At 41.9% G+C, this 17,828-nt stretch overlaps 2 protein-coding genes across 4 annotated transcripts; both read right to left on the bottom strand.

The window, feature by feature from the left end:
- Positions 1-445: 445 nt before the first annotated feature.
- On the bottom strand, positions 446-5,713 carry pdcd7 (programmed cell death 7). Its single transcript, XM_088641174.1, has 5 exons — positions 4,191-5,713; positions 3,214-3,352; positions 2,547-2,783; positions 2,055-2,142; positions 446-899 (listed from the first exon to the last, which is right to left on the bottom strand). The coding sequence occupies exons 1-5, from the start codon at positions 5,556-5,558 to the stop codon at positions 773-775; spliced, it is 1,959 nt and encodes a 652-aa protein (XP_088497300.1). The 5' UTR covers positions 5,559-5,713; the 3' UTR covers positions 446-772.
- Positions 5,714-6,172: 459 nt separating this feature from the next.
- Positions 6,173-17,225, bottom strand: clpxa (caseinolytic mitochondrial matrix peptidase chaperone subunit Xa). Of its 3 annotated transcripts, none has more exons than XM_088641177.1 (15): positions 17,205-17,225; positions 16,582-16,658; positions 15,244-15,404; positions 14,939-15,059; positions 14,242-14,396; positions 13,723-13,882; positions 12,683-12,724; positions 10,363-10,539; positions 10,075-10,239; positions 9,652-9,740; positions 9,029-9,193; positions 8,304-8,603; positions 7,883-7,975; positions 7,668-7,774; positions 6,173-7,584 (listed from the first exon to the last, which is right to left on the bottom strand). In XM_088641177.1, exons 2-15 carry the CDS (start codon positions 16,634-16,636, stop codon positions 7,494-7,496), a joined length of 1,881 nt encoding a protein of 626 aa, XP_088497303.1. In that variant the 5' UTR covers positions 16,637-16,658; positions 17,205-17,225; the 3' UTR covers positions 6,173-7,493. The 3 variants fall into 3 exon arrangements, with proteins under 3 accessions (XP_088497303.1, XP_088497302.1, XP_088497304.1); XM_088641176.1 differs by having other exon boundaries at positions 17,161-17,207; XM_088641178.1 differs by lacking the exons at positions 12,683-12,724; positions 17,205-17,225 and having other exon boundaries at positions 16,582-17,197.
- Between the last annotated feature and the right edge of the window lie 603 nt (positions 17,226-17,828).

Genomic DNA, 17,828 nt, shown 5'->3' with positions numbered 1-17,828 from the left:
AAGAACTCACCTGTATTTTTCTAAGAGAAGTCCTTGCTGTTGAAATCTTCTGAGGTATTTGAGCTTGAAAGTGCTACACAGCCGGTTATTCAGACTGGATGACGTGCCTGGAATCAGCGATGACACCTTCTAATTCTCTGAAAACCCATTAATCCCCTGACATAACAGGATATCTAGAGTCGTCTGTTTACCAGCAACAACACATGGTGAGGGGAAGGACTCCACTTGGGAAATAACGCTGGGTAATAACCAAAGTTAACACGTTAACTTAAACAAGCAGATCAGAAAACGTCACTTATTTTGCAAAAATGTACTGTAAATTCTGAATGATCGCACAGTGTGACTGTACCCTCCTTGTACTGTAATACCCAAACAATATTGTGTGACAGTCAAAATCAAACTAAAGCTCCCAATCATAGTATGTGGTGTTATAAAACATGACAAGTTTATCAAGTGGCTCTCTTTTTATTTACAAAAATAAATATATAAAATGTCCCACTGCTGAAAGAAAATAACAAATGGCACACATCTATAAAACATTTCACTGCAGAAAGACATAATAAAGCAGAATCCAGAACTGATACATTTCTGGAGAAAGAGTTGAGTTTTGTACCGGACTGGGACATTTCTATTTTGCACTGAGAAGGCTGGAAGTCCATCTGTTCTTTACCGGACTAGGCTCAGAGCTGTACAGAATGTATGGTGAGGATCGTGGTATCCCAGGCAGTGTCACATGTCAGGCCAGTCTCTCTGAACGTCGTGATTCAGGGGTTCAGTCGGCCTTGACCAGGGCGGTGGCCCACACTTCATCTGAGGGTGGCTCTGGTAGGACCCAACCATGAGGGACGAAGCTGCCATCCGGATGGCCTACAGGAACCAGATACTGATCCCATTCCCTCCTGGGGGAAAAGCAAAGGACAGACACAGCAGAAAGAAAACTCCTATCAGTCAATAAAGAAGAGGAAATCATTTCAGATGAATTTTGATAAAATCAGAATTCACGTTTTTCATCACCTTCAAATTCATGACAAAGAAATGTCAACATTCTCTCTAATACAACAAAAAAGCACTTACTCAAAATGGAACTTATATAAAGTTTAAAAATAATACATGATGAGGGAAGGGATAGCTACCCGCTTAAAGTATGAATGGCAGTGAGCAGGAAACCTACAGTATAATACATAAATTATAATTCCAGTAGCTATATCTCCCTGCAAATCACAGCTGACAACCCACTGGGCCTAAGTAGGCGAGAGCATGGCCAGTACCTGAATGGGAGGCTACGTGGGAAAGCTAAGGTTGCTGTTGGAAAAGGTGTTAGTAAGACCAGCAGGGAGTGCTCACCCTGCAGTCTGTGTGGGTCCTATTTCCTCAGTATAGTAATGGGGACACTACTGTAAGAAGGTGCCGTCCTTCGGATGAGACGTAAGACTGTTGTAAACCCGAGGTCTTTGTATGCTACACATTGGTGGAGGAGGAGCGGAGTCCCCATTACCTGTAAAGTGCTTTGAGTGGTTTCCAGAAAAGTGTAAGTATATTATTGGCAGTAGTAGAATAAATGTCTCCAATGAGATCCTCCAACCAAAGAAAACTGGATGGTTATCGTTTCAGAGAATGATGAGATGGGAAAACTAACCTATTAGTTGAGACTCCAGAAGGAGGTCTTTGAGAGATATTGGGAGAGGCAGATTATTTTTACTATACAATAATAATATTCAGTTTATGTTTCTGAATGTTCCTTTTCCTCTTCCCTCCTTTCTCCCTAGCTCTGCACCCTCTGTTGAATCTGGAAAGAATGCCAATTAGAAGACTTTATACTTGCTCATATTTGCAATACTCTATATTTTCTGATATTCTAGCAATTTTATTTCTGATAATAAATATGAAAAACAAATGTTAAAGTAATGCCATGAATGGCAATACAAATGCAACTTCTTAAAATCATTTGCTTCTTTCAAGGTAAAGTGAAAGTTTTTCTTGAAATGCATAAGTACAGTGCAAAAACAAAAAACCCAGACCAGTCCAAAGCACAAAGAAAATGTGACATAAGTTACCTTATCTGTATCAGGGCATGTAAAGAATGCTCTGCCTGCAAGTAGTACTGTCGGAATGGCTGGACAGGATGCTCCGGATGCATCTCAGCTGTAAAATAATGACAAGACTCAAGTGCTTTACTCCCGGTCACTCCAACACCCCAGTTTAAAATCCATCTTAAGCAAAAATGTTAAGAGGAAATAACAAAAAATGAATTATATTGGATTTTTTTTAATTAAATTGCCCCCCTAAATGATGAAAAGTACTATGACTAAAACCAGTACAATCTCAGGAACTTCATTCAAGGAATACCTTAAGCGAGAAATCATAGCCTAAATATATGTGGAGTGCAATCAAAATTCCTCTATGTTTGATTTCTTTGGGAAGGTGCAAAATTAACCCACACACACACACACACACTAACACTGCTTTCTCAAACACAGTGTGGGAATTAAACACCTGCAACTGAAATATTCTCAGGATTTCTCTTCCCCAGGTTCGCGCCGAGTTACCTGACTCTCCAAACAGCATGGCCTCCACCTCCCGCTTCCGTTGCAGAAGCTTCTCCTTCTCCTTTTTCTGCCGCTTCTCCTGCTCCCTCTTGCGCTCCTCCTCTTGCTCCCCCTCCAGCATGACCCTCAGGGCCTTCTCCTCCGCGCCGTACACCGCCGTGCGCTTCCTGATCAGAGCCCGCAGCCTGGCCAGGTGCCCCTCGAAAACCTCGTCCGCTTCCTTCTCGGGATATATTCCTGCACAGCAGTACAACCGCACGAAAGATGAGCGCTGGGGACTAGTCACGGAATGTTATAAACACGCAGGGTTGTTCTGGGCTACACTCATCTGCGGATTTTAGCAGTGGTTTGTGACTTTAGGAGATAGGTCCACCAACAGCACTGCTCAATATTACTTAAACTTTACATGCAACCTCCTAATTGTTCCACGACAATAATGTTATATCACCACAGAACACAAAGGGATTAGAGGTGTGCTGAGGTAATGGGAACTTGAGGAACGACATGTATCTGTCCAGGTTATAAATACACATGCCAAGTGCTGAGTCCATGAATACACGTATGCACTTCATAATCTGGACACGCCAGCTGTCTGCCCACAACAAACTGCCCTGCGTTAGTCTCCGTTCTGGGGGGCACTCTAGTGCCGTGACTGGGTTGCGTTCACCTTTCCTGGCCGCCGCCTCCTTCCTCAGTTTGCGCAGTTTTTCCAGGGAGCGCAGAATGTCCACCATTCTCTTGCAGTCTGCCTGTTTCTTTCTCACTTCGGAGAGCACACTGTCTGCTGCCGCCTTCAGCTCCTGCTCCTGTTGTGAACACAAAGGAAAGAGCTCTTAGTGGTACAACTTTGATTATGTTCATCGCCGGTGATATTAAGGCTTGGAGTGAACTGATAAAAAAAAAACATTCCTCTTTCGAGCTCCTTGTTTCGGCAACAATCTAAGCAGAACCTGGTTGATACAAAAGTTAAAACAGAGAAAAGTGTATAACAGGAAAGCTGCTCTTTAATTTCCTTTAAAAGTTCATAGAAAAGCTTCCCTACAGAGCTCCTTTCATGCACCCTTTGGAAATGCATTAATACATGTCAATTACTAAATGCAACTGATGTAACCTAGACCCCCTAGGGGGACATGGCAAGGGTCACCAGTACATAAATACTGGTTTATGTACTGTTTTATAAATTTGGCCCGGCATCCTGGCCAAATTTCCCCATCGGCCTTTATCAATCATGGCCTCCTAACAATCCCCCTCTATAAATTGGCTTCATTACTCTGCTCTCCTCCCCACTGATCGCTGATGTGTGGTGAGCGTTCTGGTGCACTATGGCTGCCGTCGCATCATCCAGGTGGGGCTGCACACTGGTGGTGGTGGAGGGGAGTCCCCATTACTTGTAAAGCGCTTTGAGTGGAGTGTCCAGAAAAGCGCTATATAAGTGTAAGCAATTATTATTATTATTATTATTATTATAAATCAGTATCAGTAACAGAAGCAGAAACTTGGATCTCTTAAGATCCAGAAACAAGGGCCCGTCTTGCCACTTGACAGCTGGTCACAGATCTTATGTGGAACAAACCCCACCAAAAGCTGTGGTGGCTCTGCTGCTTTAAAAGGGCCCAAAACGACTTCTTGCTCAGCAGTAGTTACCCTCTTTTTCTCTTCAACCTCCTGGATGCGCTTCATTCTCCATTTGTCTATGGCCGCCTCCCTCTCGGCGGCTCTTGCTTCCTCCTCCTGCTTCTCCACCAGTCGCTCTCGGCTTTTCTGCCGCTGCCTGCTTCTTTTTTTACCGATCGTCGCCAGCTTCCTCTTGACTCTCTCGATGCGGGCTGAATCGGTTAGAAGATGTAATTTCTCCTGAAGTTCGGCTTTCATCTCCAGGGCTCTGGCGTACGACTCGGACCAGAAGCTCTCGTTCTCCACATTTTCTTTGAGCAAGCGGCAAGCCAGGGACAAATCCGAGACGAGCCGAGCCGCGCTGTACAGAACTTCTTTAACCTTCCCTACAGAACAGCCGCTTCCTGCACGCACCGGGTCCTTTTTCGTCACGTTTCTCCTTTTTGTCAAAAACCGTGCAATCCATTGCTCATCTTGCTGTCTTTGTCTGCTTTCGGCATCAGCCGGTGCTTGGAAACCCCTTGCGTAGCCGCCCTCCCAGTCTCTCTCAAAGACGGCCGGATCCCGTCCGCTCCGATACTGCTCTTCCTGCGTTCCGCTGTAATGTCCAGACGGGTTGCGGTCTGGCCGCGACGCGTTTTGAGAAAGTCTGTTCTGGGGGTCATTTGGTCTCTGGCAGCTCAGACCGGAGGTATCCGTCAGCGACGAACCGGGCTGAGCTTGTGGCGGTCTTGCGTGAGAATAAGAGTGAGGGGGGTCTTCGCAGATCCTGTCAAAATGAGAGGTTTCTGGGTTCGGCTGCCACGGGTGTCCGAGCCTCTGTGTGAAGGCCAGCTGTGGCCTGTAGTCCCGCTCCGTGTGTGGCCCGCCAGCGGCACCTCGCTTCGACTCATCCTCAAGCCTGCTGCGAAAATGATCCGGTGCCAAGCCGGGTAAAGGCGGAGGTCTCGCTGGGTCGAAGTCGTTGACCCGGGGCCCGAGGTCTGGTGCGGCACCACTGTAACCCTGGGACTGGGAGAACTGGTGTTTGTATGTCTGCTCTTGCCTGCCAGAATCCAGGGCAGGTGGGAAGGCTGACCATTCCGCCTGAACTGCGCTGAATCTTTGATTTCCAGGCGTAATGTGCTCGGGTGGGGGCTGAGACTGCCGGAACGCATGTTGCCCTGACCAAAAACCCGCAACGACTCCGCTGCTTTGCAGTGTCCCTTGGTTCCTTTGTTCCGAGCCCTGAAAAGCTTCAAAATCAGATGGCCCGTATCCCAGGGCATGGGTTGCCCTGGGAAAACTTCCACTCCTCGGGTTGGAGAAGCTGGCTGCCCCCTCCGAAAATCCTGGATTCATTAACGACTGTTGCGGGGGTCTACCAGAAAAATGATGAAATGGTGGCGGTCTGTCCATTTGGCCTCAAACACTAAATGATTATTAATATGTGGAAGTACATATCCTCTCCGAAATCTTTATCTTCCCAAACACTGCGATACGTTTAAATAAACTACACACACGACCAAAACACCCTTCGCAAAAGAAGTCGTTAGCAACGACTTCCGTCAAGATGTAGACATGCAAAAAGTATGTAATGTTTGAAAAATTGGAGAGCGCCACCTCGTGTTTTGGAAGAGCAGTGCCCGCTCGCTTTTCCCTAAATGAATTGGTGCGTATTTTTACTTTTACAATTGCAGTCATTAGAACACAACCTGCCGTCTCATACGTAAACCCAAACCGTTTTAGCTACAAATACACACACTAAATAAATTCCCAGGGCACATAGTTTCAAAAATAAAATGCAATATTGTTTATACCAGCAAATGGTAGTATTATCGACCCTAAACTCAACTTTACATGACTTCCAGTTTGAAACACAACGTCGTCATAGCAACACTGTAGAAAACATCTTGCACTTTAAACATTATAATAAGTCTAAATCCAAACGTAAAAACGAATTTTATATATTGAATATAAGTTTTGATATAAGCTACTGCAGTATTTCAAAGGAATCAGTTTATACACGGATGTGTATGTACATTTTTTATTTATATATTTAAACAATCACATCTACAAATCATTTTTTTTTTACAAAGGAATTTTGGGCAAAAGTTTACCCTGCAAATATCAGGGAGAAAGGGTGCATTTTAAAACTTAAACATTACTAAAAAGCTTCATATGCTTCAGATTTTCTTCCACTTGAAGCTTTATCTAAAATCAGCACACAGAACTCAGCCAACACAGCAGGAAATTCCTGGGGACAGGGATATAGGTCTAGTGGCTGATGTCCATGAAAGTCCTATCCTTCACAAAGAAGCCAAGACGGACATCCCAGAAGACTGGCAAGCAGTTCAATAGAGAGAACAGGGCCATCCATCACTGCTGAGGACCCAGATCTTTAAACTTCGCTGAGCTTATTAAGCTACTCATTTCATAATGTGCAGCTTAACCAGCACACAATCACCTCTTATGGGATACAAATACAAGAAAAATCCCTTCTTGCAGCAGTTTTTATAGGAATTTAATTCTTTCAACAACTATAAAATGACTAATATTTCACCCCATAAAATGTTCTGGTTTAAATAAAAAAAAAATTAAAAAAATACAGTTTGAGAAATGTGTGAATGGTCATTGAACATTGGTGACCACAAAAGACTCCACTTTTGAAATAGAACTGAAATGAACCGCATGATATTTGCAACCTGGCTTCAACTAAACAGCTTATCAGCTAAGATTTCTTAAAAAAAGGGATTTTGAATTTGGTTGTGGGATGCCATGCACAAATGAGAAAGATAGGTTAGCCTAAATTATCCTAATTCTTGGCAATATGGAAGAACTACCTAATTGTTTTAAGATTCATGATCCCATTGTCATCTGTTTGGTTCCCAAACCATTTCAACCAATATACTTTGAAACCAGAATAATACTTATGTAACATAGCAAGAATAAAATGCAAGGATCCTTAAGATAGACAAACACCTTAGCCCCCTCACCCCAATATTAGGAAATTTATAAAGTTCAGATAATTAATGCACCTTGTATTATAAGAATACTTTTGCAGGAAATAAGAGTGTTCAAATATTAAAGCAATGTTTTGTTCCAATATACCTGGAAAACTATCTTAGTTTTTTTTTGTGAAGCAAAACATTCATTGTACAAACCACTATTATACAAACACCCTGGCTGTACATAATCACTTTCCAATGTAGACATCAGGCCTCTCTCCACTGACATCCTGTTTTAACAGTTCCGAATAATGGATTTCATAAGATCCACAGCTTATTTGAATAAAGGATAAGATTCCGTGTTTTATTATTTGAGAAAACGTTTCTGAAAATAAACCGCAACACTTTAATTGTTGGCCGCATCTGCCTGTCGCGGCCAGCTTTCTTCCTCCACTCCCGAGTCGTACTCCTCTTCAGAGGGGTCTTTAGCTGGTGCCCTAAAATAAAACAAAGTGTGTAAGAATGAACCACTTTGCGATTCCACAAAGCTTTTGAAACCCTTGAAAGACAGGATACTTGCCTGATGTACCGGGGCAGAGATTTCCCTTCCACCACTTCTTTGCTCAGTTCCACAGCCATTATGTTCGAATTTGGCACTTCAAACATGGGCTCCAGCAGCAGTTTCTCCTGTTACCATTTAATGAAATGCAAAAAAAAACCCACACACATATCATTCCATCTGAACACCATACCAGCATGTAAACTACTATTGTAAGTTAACTTCCACTTCCTTACCATGATAGATCTCAGCCCACGAGCGCCCGTCTTCCTCTCCAAAGCCAGCCTGGCTATGGCCCTCAAAGCACCCTGGGTTACACTGAGTTCACACTGCAAAAAGATTTGGAGAAATCATTATTTGTGGTAATATGGCAGATTATGAGTTTTGTCCTTTTCTAGAGCAGGAAGTGGGGTAAGGATGTGAAAAATAACGTACAACAGATTGGACAGCACGTTTCAATCAAACATGACATAAAGCAGATGACATGCCATGTGCCAAATATGAGCACAATTTCTTACGGTCAGCATCCAGGGATTAACTTGCATTTTTATTAATGTGATGGCACACAGACTCAACTTCAGCAGGAGGTTTAAAACATGCAGGATGCTCTGTTGATATTAGGAGCAGAGAAGACATTAAAGGCCAGCAAGAGCTCACCTTGTCCATGCTGAACAGCGCCTGGTACTGGGGAACCACGGCATTGCGAGGCTCGGTCAGAATTCGCACCAGCGTGTCCTCATCCAGGCTGTGCAAAGGCACCACCACTGGCAGACGCCCCACAAACTCCGGGATCATGCCGAACTCGATCAGGTCCCGGGCCTCCACGTGGCGGAGCAGCCGGTCCTTCTCCTCGATTTCCTGCACGGTGCCTCCTTCTCCGCTGGCGTTGGCCAGGTCGGCAGCCGCCGCAGCCCTGCGGCCCTTCCCCAGGTTGGACGGTATGCCGAACCCCAGGTACTGCGGCAGACAAGAGTGGGGAATTGCCAGGGAATTAAAAAGCAAAGGAGGACTTCGACAAACTTTCAAACAGTGCATCATAAACCCGTTTGTACTTAAAACCAGGCCGTAAGCTCTCGATTTTCAAAGAGTGGAACATCTGTATGAATTACTCATAAGAAGCAAGCCACCTTTATAAAGTTTCATTTATGAAAACAAAAAAGAAAATCACATTAAAAAATAAGGTTTATTTTGAATGCTCCACTATCAGTTTATAACGGCATCATGTTTGTACATCAGAATTTAGCAAGATCTCACTGCCATTTTTATAGAATAAAAAGAGAATTGTGGGCTTAAATATAACCAGAATGTGTAATACCTGAGCACTCTCAAAGTCACAATAATCTATTTTATATTGCTATTGCAACTCACTAACCAACACCAACCTTCTCGTTTTTCCTTCTGCTGATGATCCTATCCAATCCATTGAAGGCACCTGAAGCCACAAACAGGATATTGGTAGTATCCACTTGCACAGTTTCTCCTCTCAGTTTCCTTGAGTTTTTTTCTGGAACATTAACAATGGTGCCCTCCAGGAGCTTCAGCAGACCCTATGCCAAAAACAAAGCAATTGGAAGTCATACAAGGGCAAAACTACTTCTTGGGCTTGAGATTTTGTTTTGGGATGTAATGTACACAAATTCCTTTTCAATACATCAACAAGGTCACAAAAGATGTGTTAAACACCCATATAATAACAGACATATTAAAATCTCATGAAGGGTAAATAAACCTTTTAGTATGCTTTCTCCACGATTTGGTCAAGGACAGAGCTGCCAACATGTGATCAATGACATAGTGGTACTTGTGTACGAAAAGCACGTTTGTCAACATGTTTATAGGTTATTCAAATGCTAAATCCTGGCTAATACAGATAGTCGAGAAGAATATATGCTGCTGTAGAAGGTTACTATCACAAGGTTTCAAGCAGTTTCACTTCCTTGCATGAGACAAGGCTAAGTCACTGTTGCACTGCCTCTAAAGAACAATTTTGTTTTCCAACACTGACCTGCTGAACGCCTTCCCCACCCACATCTCGCAGCTGGTGAATTCCCGGCACGCTGCCGATCTTGTCAACCTCATCCAAGAAGACAATTCCTGCAAGATGAGCAGAAAGCCCAAGAAGCCAGATGAAATCTCTTTGGGCACTCATAAATGTAGCTTGCAGTGAACCTTTAACCGCTACAATTGCATTATAGCACTAGTGAAAAAAATACTGATGTACAGTTGAACAAAAACTGCTAAATTTAGTTACCACATAAAAATAAGTCAATATATGATATTCCCTAATGCGGCTGATTAAGTGGAACTTTTTCATAATCCAATTTTAATTTTTAAAACATTTAGAGGATTATCTTGACAGACTTTAGATCCATTTCTCTACATTAGAAACAATTCCCACCAGAGGAAAGAGTGCCTTTCTGCTACCCACCTTGCTGTGCTTTTTCAACAGCGTAGTTAGCGTCCTGCAGCAGCTTGGCGATGACAGACTCAATGTCTTCCCCCACATATCCTGCCTGAGTCAGTGTAGTGCAGTCACAAATTGCAAAAGGGACATCGAGGCATTTTGCGAGGGTCTGAGCCAGCAGAGTTTTACCTATTGACAGCACACACAAGGAGAAGAGATGTGCTAAAAACACACACACACACACACACACACACACACACACACACACAACGCATGCAGGCTTTCCCAATACTTATTTGCTTCTGCACCCACCTGATCCAGTTGGGCCGAGCAGCAGGATGTTGCTTTTTTCCAGTTTAATCTCATCGTTGTTCGAATCCAGCACCTCAACTCCTCGCTTCTCCTGAGGGCTCTGCTGGTTCACCTGCTGCTGCATGGATGCCCCCAGGGCGTTGCCATGTGGACTGATCCCAGCAATCTGCAGCAACTCTGAAACAACACAAGGCTGCAGGTTAAAGAGGCAAGACATCGATACGGAAGTTATACCTCAAATTCCTGTCACAAAAACCATACACAGGGCAAACAAATCTGAACAAACACTGACATTTACACAAGGACATACAAGTAGTTAAAATCAAATTAAGAACACAGCAAAATGCCAGTTAGCTGCACAGAGTATTTAAATCTGGCTCTACAGTGACTACATCAGGATGCTCAAAACTTACAATGATTCCCTGAAATGTTATTTCCTTCCTCAACCCAGAGTGAAACTCTTCAACTGATGTTTGGGCGCTCTCATTCTTTAACAGGATGATTATACTGTCAACATCTCTCTGGTGCCTATTTTCCTGTTTGTTGCATAAACTCTTATGTGCTCTCTGACAACTCTTTGCTGACACTTATGATTAAATGATTTTCACTGCTATGCAGGTAATCTAAAACCAGACCCTGAAACACCAACTGCTGGGATTGCTTCACACAGTAATGTAACAAGGCATTCTATGACAACTTTCCTTCCCAGTGAGATCTGATGGGCTTCTTTAAAGTCTTTTTCTGCTGCCATACAGGTGAAGTAGAAACAACATTCAGCACTACTTGTACAACAGGATATAGGAAATGCGAATACAATCTGAATGAAGCAACCTGCTATCTGTACTGCCACTAATTTAACAAAAAATAAGAATTTCAGTGACTTTAGAGGTAAGTGATTTCTTGTCAGTAGATATACTTGTTATATACAGTTTGGAAGGATGGCCTGATCTAGGCAAGGTCTGGGTGGTGCCATACGCCTTCCACATCTTAGTGTGGATCTTGACTGTGCTCCATGGGATACTTAAAGCCTTTGAAATCTTTTTATATCCATCTACTCACTTGTGCCTTTCTACAACTTTATCTCAAAGTTCTTTTGAAAGCACCTTGCCGCCCATAGTGGATTCTTTGCTTTGAAATGCACTTCCAAGCAGTGGAATCCTCTAGAAACAGCTGGTTTAATTCTGAACTAATCAAAATCACCACAATTGATCACAGGTGGAACCCATTAGTTAGCTGTGTGATCTGTAAGGTGCTTGGTTATACCCGAGCAAATTTACAAATGCAATTGTAAGGGGGGTGTTCACTTATCCAAATAAAGTATTTTACGGTTTTAGAATTTTATTTTCACTTGGCTAATGTGGGTTACTGTGCGTAAATAAAAATGGAACAAGCCTAATTTAATTTGTTTTTATTTTCAGTGTCATACAACAAAAGGTACAAATTTTGAAAGGAGGTGGTGACTTTCTATACCCAGTTATCTGTCCAACAGTGAAAGTGAAAAAAACTGGGGGTTCCCAGTAAATTCAGAGGAGTGAACCGAAACCTGCAGTTTAATTGATAGAGCTACTATATTTTAATCCCAAAATCTTGGAAAACACCCAATTTATAATCCACAAATGAGGGAAAGAAATAACATTGCTAGCCAGAAGTTAATTATGTCTTTGGGCGATTCAATGCCTACCAGAGCTTATTCACAGAATTGCAGCAAGCAAATTCCTTTCCACAAGGACATGTGGCAATTTCATTGAACAGTTTGTTTTCTGCACAGCAATATGTCGGGAAGCGTTTACGAGTTCAAGCCATTTTTATACCGTCTCCACTTCCCAATGAGAATGCAGGTACAGCCTACAAAATGTTTGCCAAATGCTTGTGATCACTGTGTGGCAAAAAAGTGATTAAGCAGGTCACTGGGAGACTTCATTTTTCTTCAAAAACATCTTTACCTCTGGGCTGAAATGAGTTCAATGCTCCTTCAGAAAAAAAAGACTAAGAGCAAACACGATCAAATATATGCACTATTTGATCCCTGAAATAAAACAAAATACCTAAAACAGCTTAGAACCAATTCCTAATTTGCATGTCATATTTAAACATCAGATTTGATTTTTGATGGACGTATGCTAAAACAATACACTGTATTGTGTAGATAGCTAGGATTTTGGCATTTGTACAATAAAAAAATCAGCATATTACAAAACGAAACCAATGGAATGGGAAATGGCACTAGCTGTGAACCACAACATTTAGATGTTAATTTATTAATCCTCTACAATAGAACTCCAGAGTTAAGTGGTGAAAGACATGAGGGATGTTTACTTACTTGTAAATCTGTATTCATCCTCCCGTCTTCTTATTTCTAGTTCTACAGAAAGAGGATGAAAATTGCAATATCAAAGACAGCGCTATCAGGCTACATCAGCAGATCCTTTCCAGGTAAAATCATCATATATACGATATTTTACACAGACAGACAGACAGTGTTCTGTACATCTCCCAGCTTTTCACCTGAGAGTAAATGCTATCCTTTCCATACAGTCCTCAAATAAGTTTAACAGGATAGCTGTAATGCACGAACAAGGGGGTACAAAATGTATACATTAAAAAGCTATTGTACAAATGCCAAATCATACACAGGAAGCTAAACTGCATGCTTGCAGTTTTGCAATGCAACTTTTTATCCACAGGATTTGGGCTCATGCAGCTATAGGGTCACTACAGAAGTGGAGTCCTGCTTGATTTCTTCATGCCAGATCAGTTTCCGACTGAGCACATCCACATGGATCAGTGTTTGTACCATCACAGTCCCGCATATAGCTACACAGACAAGGGATCTGCACAGAAGCCTCTAAAAATTAAGCCGACCGACACATAACAGGATTAAGAGACTTTTCTTTAAATCAACTGGCCTCTACAGGTTTTCACACACCCCCAATCACAAAGATAAACCTAGCTGCAACTGAAATTGTCCACACGCAGCATAGTTCCAGCTTTTCTGTAATTCATTACCAACACCATCTACTTGTACTACTGGAGCATTTTTGCAAAGCTGTGGTAAGTTGCAAACAAAAATGTATTTACCATTCATACATTTTACACATGCAACAGATCTGACATGCACAGGTTTTGGTGTTAATATATTCTGCTTGCGAGTGCTGAAAAAAAAATGATTTTGTACTTGACTGATAAATATGGAAAGTAGAGAAAAAAAACACTTATATAATAATGCAACAGCCTTCAGAATCCCCACAGAAATTCAGAAATGTAAAGATAAAAAGGTCATTAAAAGCAAAAGACTGTAAAAAGGAAAACAAGACAGCCTCCCTGTGACTGTATTGATGCAACTGACACTACTGTACTGACCTCGTGGTGTGAGAGAGGCCTGCTTCTCCACTTCTGCCTGCGGTCTCATGCTGGTAGGGATATTGTTGTAAATTCGTTTGTAGTGATTGTACACAGCAACCGAAAGCACTTTCTTCGCATACGACTGGCCAACGACATACTTATCGAGGTAGGCGTAGATCTGGAAGACAGTTTTAGCAAACGCAATCTTTGCATCTTTCCTGAAAGCACGAAGTCTTGCGAGAAAGGGGGTGAAAAGTACTTGAAGTATTCCTTTACTTAGGGTAGCAGAGGAGTTAGCAGACAACCTTAAGGACATCGGCCGAGTACTTAAGCTTTCCTACATTAATAATGATATCAAGTTGTATAAAGAAAGAATAAATGAAGAATACAGCTAGATTTTTCATACTGTTTTAGTTGAAATATTACTGGCACAAATCAAAACGTGTGATAATCTTCCAAATGTGGAAATAAATACTGGATAACTACATCCGAGTTTGGAACTAAGGCTCCTCGCTCCAAGTTTTTTTTTTTCCTCACCTTTTTTGGGGGGGGAGGGGGTTTCTGCTGAAAAGCCAACTTCACAGCTTCCGCAGCCGATTCTGGCTCTTTGTTTAAACTCTTCTTCGAGTCGGTCTCTGACAGCACCACAAAAAAGTGGTGGCATTTTTCACATTTCACAAAGCGGGTTGAGGCTAGAACACAAAAAAATCAACAAACAAAAAGTTTACAGCAGGATGGATTTGACCCCCATCTTCAGGCTGGATTGAATTAAAGCTTTGGCCTACCTGCACACCACATTCCTCGGAAAACACAGCTTCATTTTTTGGAAACGCAGCTTCATATGCAATCACTTTGTACTGCAGTGATGCTTCCACTACCAACTGTAAATCTCAGTACGCTCATTCTGAAACCTACAGTCAATATTTGTTTCAGATTTCCTTCCTTCAGCCACAAACTACTGGATTCCAGCGACAGTATCATTGCATCACTAGATAGATAAATATTAAAATTTAAAAAAAGCCTTCACCAGTCACCTAGTTACTGAATACAGGCATAACCAGGCCCAGCTTCTCAGAGTCGATGAGAACATACCACAAAGTGATAAAGTCATTGCAGATATAATTCTGAGGAAGGGCAAACTTGACTTATTCAGTCAGTATTAATGTTCTGAAGAAGTGTCGTCTGCTTGTCTTTGTTTTTTACACAGATCTAATACTCCTAAAATAACACTTACAGACAAAAGTTTCCACATGAGTGCATGGGTCCCCACACTTAGGACAGTGCAGATGATTTCCTCCTTTTCCTGAATTTCCAGATCCTGTGGACCTTTTCCCACTGCCTTCGCCAACGGATTTCTGGTTTTTAACAAACATTAAGAGAAAACGATCAGAAATGAAGATGTGTTTTTCAGATGTACTAAAAAAATTTAACATTACATACCCAATACAGCATTTGACCACATGGACGAAGGGATTTTTTTGTTAAAAAGCGTGACTTTCGCTTCTGTGATCAGAACGAAAACAAATGAACTAGGATTACCTTTCCCCCATCTCCAGGACCATCTTTAGCTGAGCTATCCTTTGAGGCAAAATACACAGCTGTCTCTGAAAACGACCGGACAGGCAGTCTCCTTGCCAAGTGAACTTCTTGTGCCCCTGGTCTGGTCAATGTATATAAGTGCATCCGAGAGCAGGAGATTCCTGTAACACAAGAGATTAGCAAACAGAGTGAGAACCTGTTGGAGGAATGCACTGGGTTTTTATTATTAAAGTCAGAGGATATTCCTGAACCAACACACCACCAGGTAAGCCTACGTTGATCTCGAGCCTAGAAAATTCACATGACTTCCACTTAAGAAGACGTCACACCTAGCACTTTTCTTCCAGGAAAAAAAAAATGATTACAGCACAAGCAACAATGAACCAGGAACACACAATGAAAGAATGGGTAAAATATCAGTTACAATGCTATATCACCATGACAAGAGAACTGTTTCTTGACCTATTTTAAATAAAAACAAAGAAAGCCTTTATAGTTCTTTGTTGGTGATGTTTGTTTGTTTTTTTATTGCAACTGTTGTGCTAGACTGTAACAGAAACATTTCCTCGAGGGGATAATTAAAAAGCTTGAACTGCTTCATGCACAGGTTCGTCAAGAAAGTCGCCATTTCTGTGAAAAAATACAGAATACTAGAATATTTTTTTTGAAAAGGTGTAGTTAAAAAGATTAACGTTAACTAACTAATTTCATATTCAATTTTACAAAAGAGGAATGCAGATATTGTAGTGCTCCATCACATTTTAAACACGCGAATCGCCTGATAATGCACATTTGCACAGAAGCGCTCAAATTTCTGAGTTGCTTTGACCGAGTACACCAAACTCACGGCTCACAGGAGTAAGGCTTAGACATATTCTTAATAGTTAATACCTATATTACAATGATTTCTAACAGACGCCCAAAGACTAAATTGGTGTATTTCATTGTTTTTTATCAATGGTTTTAAGGTGTTGCCAAGTACTTTCTTCCAATAGCAAAAATAAAAATCAAGCAACAGTATTCTGGCAAGTATATTCTCATGCTTATCAACAACGACGCAGGAGAACATCAAAATGGTATTGACAATAGGTCGGGAAAGAAATTACAAACGAGAAATATCGTATTACAAAAAGCTCTACATTAAATACTGTAGATGTAAATTGTTAAAACTCAATAACTAACACGCATTTCGCATTTTCCAGATATTATAATGCAGTAAAGTGTGTAAAGGCAGGACAGCAATCTACTCAAATACACGGATTATAATATATTACTATTTCCAAAAAAGCCATATGTAAACCAAATAGGAGAAAAAAACGTTTCAGAAGAGTTAATTACCTTTATGAGCGGAATTCATTAGCAGTCTCGCGGCTGCCGAACACGTGCAAGACATAGCTGCTCACTGGTGTCCTTTACTTTAAGAAAAAAGTCCAGTCAGAAAATAAGAAATATATTAACTCCGCACTACAGCCTTGTAACAGCACGTTCTGTTCCAGGAGTGCCGATGTTGACAAATTGTTGGTAGGCCACAGCCCGTCAACACCGAAACACAAACCAACGAATAGCAAGAACATATAAAACCGCGTCTAAAACGTTAAGACAGCACCGTTTCCCGTGACTGCAAATGTACACAATGCAAACGATGAGCAGTCGGTGTGAAACAGAAACAACAATATGGTCTAAAAGCCGTTTCTCAGGTGGCCTCAACGACAACAAACTATCCCGAAGCTACAGCTCAACACCGAGGAAAGAAATCCGTCGAGTCACGGCGTTTTAAAAGGAGGTTCCGGCTCGGACGAGGCTGTTTGTTTGTCTAGCGGAGTACACTTCGCAAACGTATTTCACGGGGAAAAAAACGATTTTTTCCGTGCTATAAAGTGACACTGTATTGCACTCAGTGTGATGTAACCCCCCTACCGCTTCAATCTAGGTCAGCTAGGTATGGAGCTAACTGCACGAACCTGCCAGTGTTACGTAGCTGTTTGGGCTACATCACATGTCACAAAGGGGTGGAGAAAATTGTTAAAAAAGTGCAACTTTAGTACTGTAGTGCGAAGATGCTGATGGTTGTTTCGTGCAGTGGGGGTGTGTGTGTACCATTAGAGTTTTTTTAAACTAAAGACAAACTGCAAGAGTCATAGCACGTTTGTGTTTCCGTTTCGGCGACGTGAATACATGTTAGCAGTACTGTCAAGTGAAATGCTGTGCTTTCGAAACAGTGTTTGGTAATGTAAACTGAAGTGTTTTCAAACCTCTTTTTCTAAAAACTCCTCATGTTTAGCACATTTTAAACATGAATGCACGTACACTTTTTCCAATTCACGGGGAATCCGGAGGATCACGGCAAGTAACGGCCCCAAAGTAGAGTACCCTCTGGACGGGAAGCCAGTCCACTGCAGGACACACACAGACAGCAGGGACACGTTTCCAAAAAAGCCATTTAACCGGAGCCAGAAGCCAAAAACCAGAGCCCCAGGAAGAAACCCATGTGAACAGGTGGAAAACACACAGACTCCAAGTAAACAGCACCCACGGTCCAGAATTGAACCCAGTGAAGCGAGACAGCAATTAGGATATTTTCATCT

The sequence above is a fragment of the Lepisosteus platostomus genome, chromosome 7 (assembly GCF_059453375.1).
Source record: "Lepisosteus platostomus isolate fLepPlt1 chromosome 7, fLepPlt1.hap1, whole genome shotgun sequence".
In the NCBI taxonomy this organism is placed as follows: Eukaryota; Metazoa; Chordata; class Actinopteri; order Semionotiformes; family Lepisosteidae; genus Lepisosteus; species Lepisosteus platostomus.
Note: the sequence above shows the minus strand (reverse complement) of the source record. Positions and strands in the feature narration are given on the sequence as shown.